The sequence below is a fragment of the Actinia tenebrosa genome, unplaced genomic scaffold (assembly GCF_029948245.1).
Source record: "Actinia tenebrosa isolate PJP-AT-01 unplaced genomic scaffold, QUT_ActTen_1.0 PGA_scaffold0__85_contigs__length_37466705, whole genome shotgun sequence".
NCBI classification, from domain to species: Eukaryota; Metazoa; Cnidaria; class Anthozoa; order Actiniaria; family Actiniidae; genus Actinia; species Actinia tenebrosa.
Window position 1 is genome coordinate 3,332,331 of NW_028292569.1, and position 15,548 is coordinate 3,347,878.

At 42.8% G+C, this 15,548-nt stretch overlaps 2 protein-coding genes across 2 annotated transcripts in view; both read right to left on the reverse strand.

Moving 5' to 3' along the window:
* Nucleotides 1-118: 118 nt before the first annotated feature.
* Nucleotides 119-2,319, reverse strand: LOC116291825 (prefoldin subunit 2). The gene is made up of 3 exons (XM_031699039.2): nucleotides 2,165-2,319; nucleotides 979-1,102; nucleotides 119-552 (listed from the first exon to the last, which is right to left on the reverse strand). The coding sequence occupies exons 1-3, from the start codon at nucleotides 2,311-2,313 to the stop codon at nucleotides 370-372; spliced, it is 456 nt and encodes a 151-aa protein (XP_031554899.2). The 5' UTR covers nucleotides 2,314-2,319; the 3' UTR covers nucleotides 119-369.
* Nucleotides 2,320-2,822: 503 nt separating this feature from the next.
* The window catches only part of LOC116287918 (mediator of RNA polymerase II transcription subunit 14), a 35,322-nt gene continuing 22,596 nt past the window's right edge, over nucleotides 2,823-15,548 (reverse strand). The window contains exons 34-39 of the mRNA XM_089026232.1: nucleotides 5,272-5,398; nucleotides 4,940-4,995; nucleotides 4,618-4,725; nucleotides 3,707-3,829; nucleotides 3,390-3,588; nucleotides 2,823-3,074 (exon numbers count right to left, since the gene is read on the reverse strand). Coding sequence (XP_088882358.1) covers nucleotides 3,013-3,074; nucleotides 3,390-3,588; nucleotides 3,707-3,829; nucleotides 4,618-4,725; nucleotides 4,940-4,995; nucleotides 5,272-5,398 — 675 coding nt within the window. The 3' untranslated portion in view covers nucleotides 2,823-3,012. The remainder of the gene's footprint in view (nucleotides 3,075-3,389; nucleotides 3,589-3,706; nucleotides 3,830-4,617; nucleotides 4,726-4,939; nucleotides 4,996-5,271; nucleotides 5,399-15,548) is intronic.

A 15,548-nucleotide genomic window follows, 5' to 3' on the forward strand; every position in this document is an offset into this window, starting at 1 on the left:
TTTGCTAATTTTGGTAACAAATTGTATATTTTACAAGTACAATACTAGGTTACTAAACTGACTATCAGACTCTTACTTGGACTAGCCTTACCTTTCCTGGCTGAATTAAGGGGGGGGGGGGGGGGAGGGTTTAGGAATAGGCCTCTTTAGCTTGAGCGTAATGTTTTTTTTCCATTTCAGACCACATGTCATTCCGAAGAGTATCTTTTCATGAGAAGACACATGAATATGGATACAACTCAAACACAGAATTTTTTGGTCTGAAATGGTAAAACATTACACCCTAGTTAAAGAGGTCTATTAGAAAGGAAGAGTCTAATACTCAGGTTTAATACTAAGTATAACTTAAGTGTGAAAAGAGTTTTTATTTCATTTGGATTTTTCTTCAGCAACAAGTACTCCTGATGACTTTTCTGGACTTTTTGAGCTATCGGCTGCAGCATTAGTATCCTTTTCTCCTTTCATTTTTATGTTGTGCTTCTCTTTGAATGCAGTCAGATCTTGTTCTTTGGTAATAATTTGCTCCTTTAAGTGGTCCAAGACGAGTCCAATCTGAAAAGAATCACATTTCGTAATGCTACGACAAAAAGTAAAGAGGGAATTCACACTTTCACAGAGATTTTAGAGCTGTCAAAGTTAAAAGAACAATTTCACATAACTTCCCTTGAAAATGCTAGAGTACTACCATATATCTGTGAAAAAGTTAACTAACAAAATTGTACAAATTAGTGCAAAGTTTTGTCGGTCTATGGTTTAGAGTGCATACCATATATCCGTGAAAAACCTTGTTAGAAATTGCACAAATTTGCACAAATTAGTAATCTAAGTAGACCTCAGTAGAACGTACAACAACAAAACTTTGCACTAATTTGTACGACTTTTTTAGTTAACTTTTTCACAGATACATGGTTAGCACTCTAGGTTTAAGACACATATTAACTTAAAAATTATTGTCAAAGGTATTGATTGATGATTTACCTGTGTCCGGTTTTTTTCGAGAGCAGGCAGGACATCACCTACTGTTCTTTCTACAAGAACCCCACCTATCATCCTGAAACATTTTCTAGACGAATTAACATTCTGGAGAGCTTGTATGACAACACTAAACCAAGAAAAGATAGAAAGGTTAAATATATTATTACAAATATCATCAGCTCGATATGCAAACATATTGTAACATATTGTTTAAATATGACATTTCATTAATATTGTTTTTAACATGTCTGATATTCATTATTTCTTTTATTGTGAAGTGCCATGAATTTTGATATGTGTGCTATATAAGTTCCATTATTATTAATATTATTATTATTATTGCATAAATTCCGTAGCCAGACAACCTAATGAGTAGGTGGTATGAACAAGGTTAGAGTCCTTGCACCCACATCAAACAAAGTAGTAGTCCCAAGAGATAATTCATAGCCACTGGTACAGTTGGTTTGGTTTCAGTTGGTCTGGTTTCAACTGGACCAACAGTCGGGAAAAAATATAAGGAAAATTAAAAAATGTAAGAAAAGCCAAAAACCCTCAAAAACCGGACCAATCAGAAATCAGAAATTTGCGGCTACTGCCCTGAGGAGGTTGCAGGACACTACCCTCTTAAATGATCCTTATTCTTTAGGTGCAGTTGATATCAGTTGGCTAACTTCAGCAAACATTAATTTTTCTATCTTTCTTATTTAAGCCAACATTGGAGCCATGTATTTTAATCATCTATTCTCATGTGAAGAGATGCTGAGCACCAAGGTATAATGATGGCTAGCAGTATTTAACATTCCTCCCAAAGACTGACAGTCAACATGGGGAAGCTTCCAGACTGATTGGTTCACTTCACCAGGAAATTCAGTTACATCAACTGCCACCATTTTCTTTTTAAGAGGTTTAAAACGAGGCACGATTAACAGGCAATGATTGCCAATAAACCCACATGTATTGGGCTTCCTGTGGTGTCATGCCTCAAACACCATTTCACCAACTGCACCAAAGTAAAGATATTTTAAAATTATTGGATTCAAAAGCACTATCTATTTTCTAAATGCCTCAATAATCGTAAGATGATGTGGTTGGAGTTCTCTGTACATAATAAGTTTGAATTTTTTTAACAATTTGACATGTTAGACTTCAGGTTGGATTCATTGCCAAATTCAAGGTTTTTAAGCCTCACCTGTGTTCGTTTTGATCCATCTCTAGCTCATGTATTTTGTTTAAGATATTAGTATACTCTTGTCTTAGTTGATTGAACTGTTGTATGATCTGTTCTTGGGATAATTGACCCTTGCCTTTGACCGCCTTCTTCCCTTCACTGCTCGCCATTTTGGATTCTTGTACTTACCAGTTCTCCTCCGCCACAGGTAACCCACACCTTCTCCTAGACTTGCAATCCATCATGAAACATTACTAGTCATTTAATATCATTTAACGAATTTTATCGATGCTCTGAAACATCTGTACTGATCAAAGCCTTGGAATTGCACGTGTTAAGTTTTCCGGATACAGGGAAACCGAAAAAAACCCTCGAATCAAGGGATGGATCACATTTGATCCCAGCTGAGGTGAGAGCACCGCTTCAAGGTCCCTTTGGGGCTTGGAATATGGAACTTCTCCGTTCAAATCTTTGCCGCTCATTTTGAGCAGTAACGTTAAGCCAGAAGCGAGGTATGACTAAGCTAAGAATAATTTGGCCGTTCATCATGAAGCAGAAATTCCTATCTTTTTATTTTTCAAGCACGCTGTGGAACAAATACTTACATGAAGATGCACGCTTTTTTCCCGAGCACCTTTACTAAGAAGTATATCCAGACATGAAAAAATGGATAGCAAAGTTCAATAATTATTTGCATTTTTATTTTCATTTTAAATACTACAGTTTGCTCACACTTATTTTACCTCTATGTACAATTTTTTCTTCACAAAATGACAAATACTTTAATTTTTTCCCTGTCTATTTGCGAATTTAGTAGATACCTAATACATATTTAGGTAGGTTTTTTTTTAGAAAGACTGCCTGTAGCTTTACGTCGGGATGACAAGATTTTTGGCCAACTCAAGCACTGCAGGAAATATCGTGCAGTCTCCTGGTGAAAACAAAATGGTAAATGGTGAGAAAATAGAGAAAAAGAAAATATTATTATACATATTACTCGTCCGTCTAGTGCTAACTTTTGCATTGTAAGTATATGCCTTGAGGCAAGGAAGCTATATAAGCGTGCAAACATGGAGAAACACTGAGCATCAACGAAATTCAATATGGCGGCTCTTCCAGCAACAACTTCGTCATGACGCCTTACTAAATGTCGAAAATTTGACGAAAAACGCCTGTCGTCGAACTGCAGTTTGAGGTTTGCGGTACCTAGCAAGAACGTCGGTCTCTAATAAGTGATATAGTTTACCGGTCTTAGAGGCGGGAGATTCATTCCATCTTTTCAGCAGAGCATTAACTGCAGCCTCAGCAGATGAGGTCGGCGCGCTGGCTTGTCGTGATACATCCACTTGCTGAGTAGTGTTAGTCTTTGGGTCGAATAACAGAGGGATCATCACTGAATCATCTAAGGGACTAGTACCTTGGGAGCTGGCTTTTTTTAGTTGAATCTGGTGTGATAAATCATCAGATAAAGGAAGATTGAGTATGTATTTAGGGATTACAAGACGCTTTCTTTGAACTCTACACAATACACTGAGGTCAGAGCTCAATATCAGTATTACTTACAAATATGAAGAGCTTAGCTTTAAAGACAACCGCTGGTGTTCCTGGAGTAGCCGGCATCTCCGGTGCATCGGGTGGGATACTCAAACACCACTCTACACGCCACTTGTGACTTTGATCAGGAATCTGTGCACAAATAAAAATCACACTATCAAAAATATGAGGTCGCTTAAAACCTTAAAAATGTTATCGATACCCTGAAACCTCTGGGCTGACGTAAGTCAGGGTACGGCTAACTCACAGATCAAACCCTGAAACAACCTCTGGGCTGCTCTAAGTCACTGAGGGCATGGCTAACTCACAGATCAAACCCTGAAACAACCTCTGGGCTGATCTAAGTCAGGGCATGGCTAACTCACAGATCAAACCCTGAAACAACCTCTGGGCTGATCTAAGTCAGGGCATGGCTAACTCACAGATCAAACCCTGAAACAACCTCTGGGCTGATCTAAGTCAGGGCATGGCTAACTCACAGATCAAACCCTGAAACAACATCTGGGCTGATCTAAGTCAGGGGGCACGGCTAACTCACAGATCAAACCCTGAAACAACCTCTGGGCTGATCTAAGTCAGGGCACGGCTAACTCACAGATCAAACCCTGAAACAACCTCTGGGCTGATCTAAGTCAGGGCACGGCTAACTCACAGATCAAACCCTGAAACAACCTCTGGGCTGATCTAAGTCAGGGCACGGCTAACTCACAGATTGAATTGGAATTTAGCGTGTTAGATTTTGTGGAGGAAGGAAAACCGGAGATTAAGACCCAACAAAATCTACTCACACGAGTTACTTAAACATATATCACAGAGTTCGTTCGTTAGGTAAATGGAACTAACTTTTAATGACAAAGAAGACTCTGGTGGCTCAATTTTTAATCAATCGAAGAAAATTATGAAACATAACGAATTCTCACCGTTTCTAAGCGAATAATTTTGATAAGATCCTTGAGAATGTTGGTAGGAAATGTAATGCAACGTGCAAATGAAGTCATGCTGCTAGCCCTGTACGGGGCGGACGCGACCTGAATCAAAACACACATACATTAAATATTATAAAAACAAAAGAGTGAAGAACGCACTACAGTCGTATGATTCAAGATGTTTCAAAAAATCTCGTCCCCAGAGATTGCGCATGCGCAATGTTTTATTTTCGTATGATTCAAGGTGATTCAAGACAATCTCGTCCCCAGAGATTGGATTCACAAAGGGGTTAAGCATGAGGTACAGACAACTCACTCTGGTTTCGAAGAATCTTTCCAGACTAGTCAGTTCATCACGCATCCATGCTGCCTCTGTTTTAACAAGAAACAATTGGAAACCAGTATTAATTTAGCAGTAATGATAAAAAGGTAAATTATACACCGTGAAAAGATGAAAAAACATCATCATCTTTTCACGGTGTATAATTTACCTTTTCATCATTACTGTTTCATTAGAAACACCGACGCAGCTCACACTAGTTTTTAGCTAGTTATATCTTAGTATTAATTTAGTCAAAGTGTGCGATGAACTCAAAACCACAGGGTTCCCGGATTCACTAATTCTTAGTCAAGTGAGTTTACTCCTACCTTGTCCTTGGATCGGCTTGACGTTCAACCGTAGTGACGTGTAGGTTGACGTATCGAGTTTCACAACACACTGTAATGAACTGGTCTTGAATGCTACCAGGGTTGAATCAATCTTGGGAAACTGTATCTGGAAAATAAACGATGCGAAAAGAAATGTTAGCAATGAATTATGGGAATCCTTCATTTTTACTAGCGCTTCAATCATGACTTCATGGTGACATTAAATAACATTTCCTGGAATACACGAAGCGTTCAAATGTCGTCCAGCAGTAGTATAGGGAATGGGGGTTCCAGCGCAATCTCAACACGGGCAAGACCCGTGTCAAAAATCCACCTACGGAAACAACCCACTCCAAGTGTGGTTGGGGGCAACAGCGCAAATATGTTAGTCTATATATGGAGTGCGAAGATTGTAAAGAGTTTGTTTATGATTTCTGTGTAAAGTGCTTGAAACCCAAGTTTGTACCTACTAAACCAAATAAGTATATTTGTTGTGGTAAGAAAATGCAAATAGAAGACGACACGTCAGCACAGTGTTACGAGTGCGGTAAAAATATTCGTAATGCCGTGCCTTGTGCTACCAGGGAACAATATTATTCCAACGGAGGTCGTAAGAAGACGCCATACAAAAGAATAAAATACTTCAGGGACTGGATGAGTCATATCCAAGGTTATCGACCGATATATTTAGACAACGAAGTAAAGAAGAAAATCATAGACCATTTAGAAGAGCCAACCCCACAAAGTCTACGGAAAACGTTGAAAAAATTAAAGCTAGGGAAATATTACAAAGCTATTCCCTATCTTTTGTCTGAAATTACCGGTAAGTCTATTCCCGAGGTTTCTGATATGACAAAAGCCGAGTGGATGTTTTGTCGGCTGGATAAGGATATTCCTTATTATCCTGACGTAATTTACGAAATATTTTACAAAATTGACCCCAACCACCCCCTGTTAGGATGGATTCCGAGGCGACAATAACATATTACGCGTAATTCATACGATGAATTTATATTACGCGTAATAATTCGCCAAATAATTCATATTACGCGTAATAATTCGCCAAATAATTCATATTACGCGTAATAATTCACTGAATTCATATTACGCGTAATTTCTAGACTGACGTTCGATATGTAAATAGAATCCCGTCACGCTCTTTTCAAAGCAGATGTTTACTGAGCAAGCTTTCTTTGAAGCTCTTCTTTTGCCTCCTGGTAGATCTTTTTGCGAGATTCCTCGGAAAGATCTTTTACGACTGTTTTTTTATTCCTTATGTCCGACTTTAATTTCTCGTACTTTTCCTCTTCGGCTAAGATAAGCGAGAATTCTACGTCGTCTATCTTTCTGTCACGCAAAGCCTTTGAGACAAGGTCAGTGATAGTATTTACTTTAGCCCTTGACAGAGCTATTGTCGTGTCATGCTTGGATATTTTGCTTGACAACTGTTTCATAATGCCCGTAGCAACAGCAGAAACAATACCACAGGCTGCCCCAATGCCGGCCAAAGGAACCCCAACAATTATTCCCGGTCCAGTAAGCGAAGTAGCAACGCCGGAGCCCGTTAACACGACAGATATGGATCCTGAAGTTATCGCAATCTTATGTAGCGTACTCCGGGCTCTAACGTATTTCTTCCTAACTTTTTCGTAGTGTTTTGTCTGCCCTTCCAAGTAAGCCAGGATTAAGTTTGCTTTATTGAGCCTAAAGTTTTCTGCGTTTAGTTCGTTAGGTTCCTTAGGAAGTTCAGGATAAAGTGGAGGTGCTGATGGTATAACATCCATTATATATACTAATGTACGACGCTTTTGGGAATGATATTGAGGAGCAGCCACATCTTGACAACAGGGATTACTGGAACTGGAGAGCGTTTAGGAAGATGTTTCCACACGCAGACGCCAGTAAGTTTGAAAGAAGACCCGATGGGATTTACTTTAACGGCTCCAGGATGTACAGCAATGCAGACTTGGAACATTCAAAGCTGGAGCAAGTAGGTGATCAGGTGCAGCGATTGACGATTGTACGCCCCGTTCATAAAGAAAGGCCACCAAAACCCGAGCATAAAGCACCTAATTTTCCTAGAAACTTATTGTTAACCACGGAAGATTACCCATTTTACGATGCTGAAGGTGGTGTAAACAACTTCGAAAAGCTGGTAACGCACCTGAAGATTTCAGTGGGTAAACAATCATTTAACGTAATACTAAGAAATATCTATAAGAATACGATGTTGAAGCATACGTCGGGTAAAGAGGCCAGGGAATGGTTAGCAGGGCCCAATATGCGGTATTGGCCGCAGCAGTTAGACTTTGCTATTTGGGCTGCCACTAAAGGTTGTGGTGTTGCCGCGGACATGTTTCACATTCCAATTATGCAGTTTCACGTTGCCTTTACGGTAAGGAGGTTGTTGAAGGAGCTTAACGTACCCCTACCGGGAGATAAGGCATTTAATCCAATGAATAACCGATATGACGCCGCAGCCCTGGAAAGGTTAATTAATGAGTTCAAACCACAGCAAAAAGACTTTCGTTATAAGGAGGGTAAGACGCATGGGCTGGGTATAGTTTACGTTTGGGGTGCCAATGGTGAGAAGCCGGCTGACTACGGACATCAGGAATACCCAAGTAATGAGTTAGAGTTCGGTGATATGGGCGGCGATAAGGGTAATAATTCATTAATTACTAGAATTCAAACAAACTACCCCGGCACTTGGGATCCGTTCGTGTTAATGAAAGGAAAAGGTTTAAGGAACCTAGCCAGGATTAACCGTAGCATTGAAGCATTCGTGTACTGCATCCTGGGAGCGCAGGTAAATACCCGCAACCCCATTGTTGGATCCCAAGGCGCTTCACAGGAAACGCAACAAGAATTCCTAACTTTATTTGAGTCTGCAATAATAGAGAACAACATATCCAAGTCGGTGCAGAGATATCAATTAGCGGTGCAGCAGTCTAAAGTGCGACTGGATTACGCTTTGTCGCCTGGTTGTTGGTTAATGCCAAGTAATTTAGTTATTAACACCAATTCCGTTGTGGGTTATAACAACAAGCTGCAGCGAGCTACTAAGGATATGAAGTTTGGGGTGAACGACGTGAACTCTGACACTCTTAGGAACATTCCTCACTTCGTAGAGAAGCCAAAAAAGTCACACGAAGCGAAGCTACCCGTAGTTAAGAAACCATCGAAGAAGGCCCATGTTATGCCTACGATACCCGAGGAATACGACCATAACTTACTAAAAGCCGGCTTAGCAGCCGCGGGTGTTGGTCTGAGTTATTATATATGGCGATGAACAACCCCTACGTAGCTGGAGTAGATTGTGTCTATACGACTTACACAGGTGAGAAAAAATACACCCAAGCATCTTGGGTTGATGTCACGGGCATGTCCGTGAATTTGAACTACTCGGGAAAGAAGTTGATATTATGCAGTCTTTCTTTGGGGGCCGTTAGTAATGCAAACATAGGATTTCGTTTCTGCGACGACAATGGAGTATTGCAACCCATGCGCGCGAAGACGAACAACAGAGAGCCCACGCATTTCTCAGTAGAGCCGCCAACGAATAGCGCCGAGAATCTTTCCGTTTGGACTTTTCACCTAGTTGCCGACTGCCATGGGAAAGTGAAGCTGCAAATGCGCGTAGATGACACCGGGAGCGTTTGCATAAATAGCATAGAAAATCAAAGGGATACTGTTTATAACCACATGACCATCAGCACTTTGACGGTAATGAGCCTCTAGAAGGGAACTTGTTCCCTGTAATATATGAATCCATACGTGAGGGAAACGCGCTATGCCCACCGCTTAGATGAAGAAGGATATGACAACGGCGCTTGGCATGACGTTGGACTGTGGGTTGAAGTTGGGGGCACTGCATTGGTCATTTGCACTATTAGCATTAATGCAAATACGCATGCGAATGTGGGGTTTAGGCTTATCGATGAGAATAATAAGCCCCTGCCTCCTTATCGAACTTCAACGAACACCAGGAAAGTTACCCATTTTTCGATGGAGCCCTACACTAGGTCCACTGAAGACCTAACGCCAGTAACTTTTCATATGCTAGCCAATTGTAAATATGCTAAGTTGCAAGTCACTTCTGATGACGGCAAGTTTGGAATAAATCGCGTAGGTCGCAGGCCCGCTAATGCAGTCTGGAGTCATAAGCCCATTTCTACCATGAGTGTGTTACCGTTGGTTCCAAATTACCAGGGCGGTGCTAATACCGTCTTTCATTATCCTCAAAGCAGGACACCGTCCGATGAGAAGATTAAGCCTTCATCTTCTTCAGGAGGACCACCCCAATAGCTACGACTAATATCCAAATGTTATTCCCTACAAACTTTAACAGTTCTCCGCCGGCCCTAAGTGCCAAGGAAACAACCGAACCCAGCAGCCCAGGAAGACCGGCTGCCATCTTTTTTCCTAAGTCCGTTAGTCCATTGCCTAATTTCTTTACGCCCGCGCCTGTAGCCTTAAGCGCGGATAGGATAACTCCTACTACGGTGCTAATAGCGACCGCAAACGCCAGCGGAACGCCATACTTCAAAAGGGCTCTTTTTACCTTTTCCTTGGTGGTAAGCCCCAGCTCTTTTTCCAGGTTTTCCTTTTGCGCTTGTAATTCCGCAAGGCGTATTTCAAGGGCCTCCACTTCCTTTTGAGCTGCCTCCCTTTCCTCTTCAGTACGAGTTTGGTCCTCGATTACTTCTTGCTGCCGCTCTATTTGCCCCTCCAGGTCTTCGATAGCCTGATCTCTTTGCCGGATTTGCTCCTCTTTAGTGTTGATTTCGGCAACCAACTGCCGCCGTTCCTCCAAAGAGCCGGTTATGGTGATATGCAAGTTTTTAGCTTCTTCCTTGCTCATATCCAGGTCTTTTAGAGCAAGATTGAAGGCGTGTCTGGCTCGGTCTCTTTCGTCTAAAGCCGTTTCAGCTTCTCGCTTGAATTGCAGTACGACTTCGTTCTTGCCCTTGATTTCTTTCTTTTGAGCATCGGTTAGCTGCCGTATTTGTCTTTCGTACTTTGCTTCCTTTTCTTTTAACGTTTCTTGTAGTTCCTCGGCGTGTTTTTCTAGTGCGACCCTTTCATTCAGGGCCCCCAACCTTTCTAACGCACTTCTGGTAGCTAGTTGAAAGCCTCTTAATCTTGCCACGTTAACCTTGACCGAGCCATTTTCGTCGAAGAGGATTTGTGGTTTGCTCCAGCGGTTTTTGTCGGGATATCTCATGTCTTGGACGCTTATGAGGACTTTGTTTCCGCGTTCTGTGAGCCTTACGTCGTCGGCCTCGAAGTGGGAATAGCGCTGCGTTAGCTCTTGCGTTGCCCACTCTACAGTTTCCCGCGCGGTTGCTCCCTGCTCACCCATGTTTTGAAGCTCCAAGTACTCAGGGACGGGGCTGCCGTGGTTTTTTGATTGCCACATGCGATTCAAGGCTGCCTTGAAGCTTTTCCACCTACTACCGTACGTGTTTTCTAGAGCCATGTCGTAGATTAGGGGGTCGGTTTCCGCGCCTTTAGTCCATGCGTCGTATTCTTCGTCGTTAATGTCGACTTGACCTTCTTCGGTAAGGGGATCAAAATCACCTTCTACTTCCATTATATATGATAAGCTCAAAGTTAAACCCCAACGTATTACCTAAGCAGGTTGGCGGACTGAAAGCAGAACGCACCTTTCACCGGGTTACATTCACGCCTTCTAGCGCTAAGCCAGGTGAGACGCTGTATGTAGGCGTGCCCCGCCTAACGGATAACCTAGTATTGGTTCCTGGCACCCTGGCTTTAAGGTTCGACCTAGCGGTGCAGTCAAGCCCCACAGATGAAAGGATTATCGTTAACAACCTTGGTCGCAACATTGTTTCTAAGATGCGCGTAAAGTTCGCCGGGGAATCCCTCTTAGACTTAAACAACTATGACCTGTACACCACCTACAAAGATCTGTGGCTGACTGCATTCGAAAGGGCACAAAAAATAGAGCAGGGTATCGGTAGCGCAATATTACGTAAGGTTAGGACTCCCACCAAGACACAACCTACCGATTCTGGCGACGCAACTGACGTGGCAGATGCAAAGGCCATCAAGACGGCCTATGGTACTAAATACGTAATACCATTGGACTTTGAGGCTATTACCAGCCACGGGGTTTATTATCCTAGACAGTTGAGTGAGTTGCAGTTTGAAGTGACCTTAGCCAACATGGCTAACATCATTGGCGGGTTAAGCACTGCGTTGTCGGGAAGTATTCATCCATACGCCATTACCAACCTGGAATTGCAGTATGAAACCATACACTCCGAAGATCTAGCACGTAGCGCTGGCATGGAATACAGTGCTGGAAAGGCTTTCTTGTACGACCACGCGGTAATGTACAAAACCTTTAGTTTCCTGGATAAGACAGACGCGGTAATTACTCAGAGCATTAATTTACCACGTCGCAGTCTTACGGGGCTGATGTTGGTATTTATTAAGCCTTATGAAGCCGGTAAGCGCGACTCTGAAGCCTTTCATAACCCCGGCATCACCAACGTCGGGATTAGTATCAATGGAGTTCCAAATAAGGTGTATTCGCAGGGAATGAAGCCCTCAGACATCTACAGGGAAATAAAAAGAAAGTTTGGGGATCAAGTTGCACCCGGTGAGTTCTTTACCAATAAGTATGCACTGTGGATTGACATGCGAACCACCAACGACGAGGATTTACATGGGCAGGGATTGCGTCTGGTAAATACCCAGGACGGCATTACCCTGGAAATCAAGCGTGACTTAAACGCTAGCGCAGGCGACTCAGACAAGATCAACGCATACATCTTCGTGGTGTCTGACGCCCAGTTGAGCGTGGAAATGAATCAGCTAAAGAGCGTTGCCTATTAATGACTTCGTTGCCTCAGCCATTCTAAAAAATAAAATATTCCTTACGTATAATATGCTTCGCGTATTTGAAAACAACGACACCAAACTGCAATGCATAGTGCAAGGCGAAACTTTATACTTTAAAGCAAAGGAGGTAGCAAAGGCATTAGGTTATGCAGACACCAAAGATGCTATTAAAGTCCACGTGCGGGACAAGCATAAGAAGAGACTTAACGAGTTGGAGGTGAATCGCCTCCCTTCTGGTTCGCACCCGCAATCCCTGTATGTGACGGAGTCTGGTTTGTATCAATTGATATTTAGCTCCAAAATGCCAACGGCAGAGTCGTTCCAAGATTGGGTCTTCGAAGACGTCCTACCTACGTTAAGGAAGACGGGAAAGTACTCGTTGGACGGCTCAAATAAGTTAACCTTCAAAATCGAGGACGAGTTCGACTTACATAGGAAGGTCATCGATCGCATACACCGGTTTTACCCCACGCTGATATTAGCACCTGGACTCGGGGAGTTGCAAGATACCAGTAGTAAAAGGATAAAGTGCTGGCAAAAGGGCTACCAGGCAGGTCAACCCGACATCCTAATTCTTAACTCCCATAAGAAATACAATGGGTTCTGTCTGGAACTGAAGACGCCAAAGGGTAACGGCGTATTGTCCGACAAACAAAAAGCGGTATTGACGCAATATGAAATGAATGGATACTTAACGATGGTAAGCAACGATTACGATCTGATCTGCAGGGAAATCGACCGTTACGTCGACGGCATTCGCATACCTTGCCCTTGGTGTGTTAAGGCTTTCAAATCGCATGAGAACTTACGAACGCACCAAAAGATATTTCATAGATATAATGATTCTTGAACAAACTCACTGGCGCGACTTGCTACACGGCATTTCATACGAAATAAAAAATTACGTCGTCTTCGAGGACATTAACCGTTTAAGGTTGGTCCTCTTAGACGGCAGCCAAGAGTACAGTTTATGGGCTCCCGACTGCGTACGGTACGTACTGCAAGGTGAAGAATATACACACCTGCGTACCTATGGTAAGGTTAACGGCCGATGGAAGTTTGACATCGAACGTCGCCCGGAAGCTAATCCATTATGTGATTGATTAGATATTGGTCTGCTTCGGCGGACCTCTTTTTTTCTGACATGAAATCAATCGATATCGTAATCAAGGCTCCCCCTATGAATGCTGCGATTTGAGGAATCATATATCTTTCTCATTTTTCCAAGCCTTTCGTATCGCCAGGTAATGGTCTAAAGGCTTGGGACCGTCATACAGGCAACACCAAATATGTTGGTCGCTGCGTTGACAACCACATTTATCGCAAATACCGCCCCAGTGTTCCCTATTCTCCCATTTTACTCCTTCGTAGTTGTCAAAGCATACGAAATCTTGGTCTATTTCCTTTTTACGCCGCGTGAGCGCCCGGCTGGTTTCAAGGGGGCAACATCGCTCTGCTAAATCGCCGTGGGTTTCACAGACGACTTCTTCGAGGTGGTAACGCCGGCAGCGGTATTTATGCCAGTTCTCTTCAAAGAGGGGTTCATCGCAACGGTGGCAATGGTCTTTAAGGCAGACTCTATGCTCGCGGTGATATCGTAGGACCTGTACAGTGGACAGTTTCTTACCGCAGTCACCGCAAACAGTGCTGATGGTCTTTTGACAGACTTTCTTGGAAAGGTGGTATTGTAATCGTTGCTTGCTACTAAAAGTTCTATCGCATTGCAGGCACTTCATTATATAGATCTTATTTTTTATTGTTAAATTGTTAAGAGGTAATTACGTAGGTTTTATTAGTAGGATGAAAGACATGAACCATTCCTTGACGCCATTTAACAAAATAACAATAATTATCAAGACCTACCTTTAGAGTATCCTGCAGCCGCCTTAACAAAATAACAATAAAAAATAGATCCCTACTCGAGACCTCTTTGCGGCGTTTAACAAAATAAAAGATGAGGTCTATGCTAATTCCTTTGGTGGAAATCAGTAAGACCTTCCGACCTTTTCATTGAGCATCTTCTAAAGTCCTTTGTGCTTTAGTATCCACCAAGCACCGATGCCCAACGAAATCTCCTTCGACGAATACCTTGTTACAATGACGACAGGCGTATTCTTTACGCGGTGTAGCGACTATGCCGGATGGTTCAGTAGGCTCCTTAGGAGGGAAAATGCAGTCGGTAGGTATTTCGCACGTAATGCAGTCCATATATTGAAGGTCTTACAGCCAATCTAAGTGATGGTTTAACTCGCTTTGGGTTTCGAATGCTTGTCCACACCCCATGCAAATGTAATCCATATATCTATGGGGGATATCGAATGAAGTCCTTAATGGACTCCTTAGCCCAGCCCGCCATTGTCAAAAGCGCGCCAAACCGTTCTGCGCGCTTCAGACCACACATTTCATCGTACAACTCCTGCACGCGCTCTTTTAACCGGTCTATCTCCTCCCTTTGCATTTCTATGGTGTCTCTTTTATCCTTTGCCTCAGCGATGATCTTTTGCACTGCTTCCACTGAGTCCATCTATATATGAACCCAGATCACATACCTTACAATGCTCTGATAGTAGGACCCACCGGCTGTGGAAAGACACAATTTGTCGTGGAGCAGCTATTAGGACCCTTTAGATACCGCTTCGACTATATCGTGCTATTATGCCCCACCTACAGGAATAATGTTACCTGGGAAGGCATAGGCAGGAATGATGACGACTTCTTCGTAGATATCTTAGACCCTAACGAGTTATCCAGCCATTTGAAGTTTTGGCACAAGCAATTCCCTAAAGATACACAGACGCTCCTCATATTGGATGACATTGCCTGTGGGGACGACGTAAAAAGGCGCACCTCCGAATTAGTGAAGCTCGCCTTTAGCGGCAGACATGACAACATTAGCGTTTGGTTGCTTTCCCAGCAGCTTACCAGCGTCTCTAAGCCCTTTAGGGAAAACATAGGCTCTCTCGTAGTATTTTATACTCCGAGCAAGTCTGACCTGGAAACCATTTTAAGCGACTACGGCGGTGAGATAAGCAAGGAACAGCTGCACGAATACATGCGGCATTTAAAAACGCACCAACATTCCAAGATGATCTTCTCTTTGAGGTTTCCGTATGACGTTAACATATATGGACATTGAGCAGCTCATAGATGAAGTCCCCACACAGTTAAGTGAACAACTTAACATTCTTGTGTCTTCGGGGAAGTGTAAAGAAATGATAGGTAAGGAACTTACCCATGAGCAGGTTAATAAGCTGTCAGAAGAGGAGGTTAAGAAGTTCCATAAGAGGTACGAGGCTGCCCTTGCAAGTAAGACCACGGACGCCGTAGCAGACTCCGCTATCCGACTTGCCACTAAATTGCTTGGACTTGCGCTGCCCATAGACGACGTGGAGCAACTGCGGAAG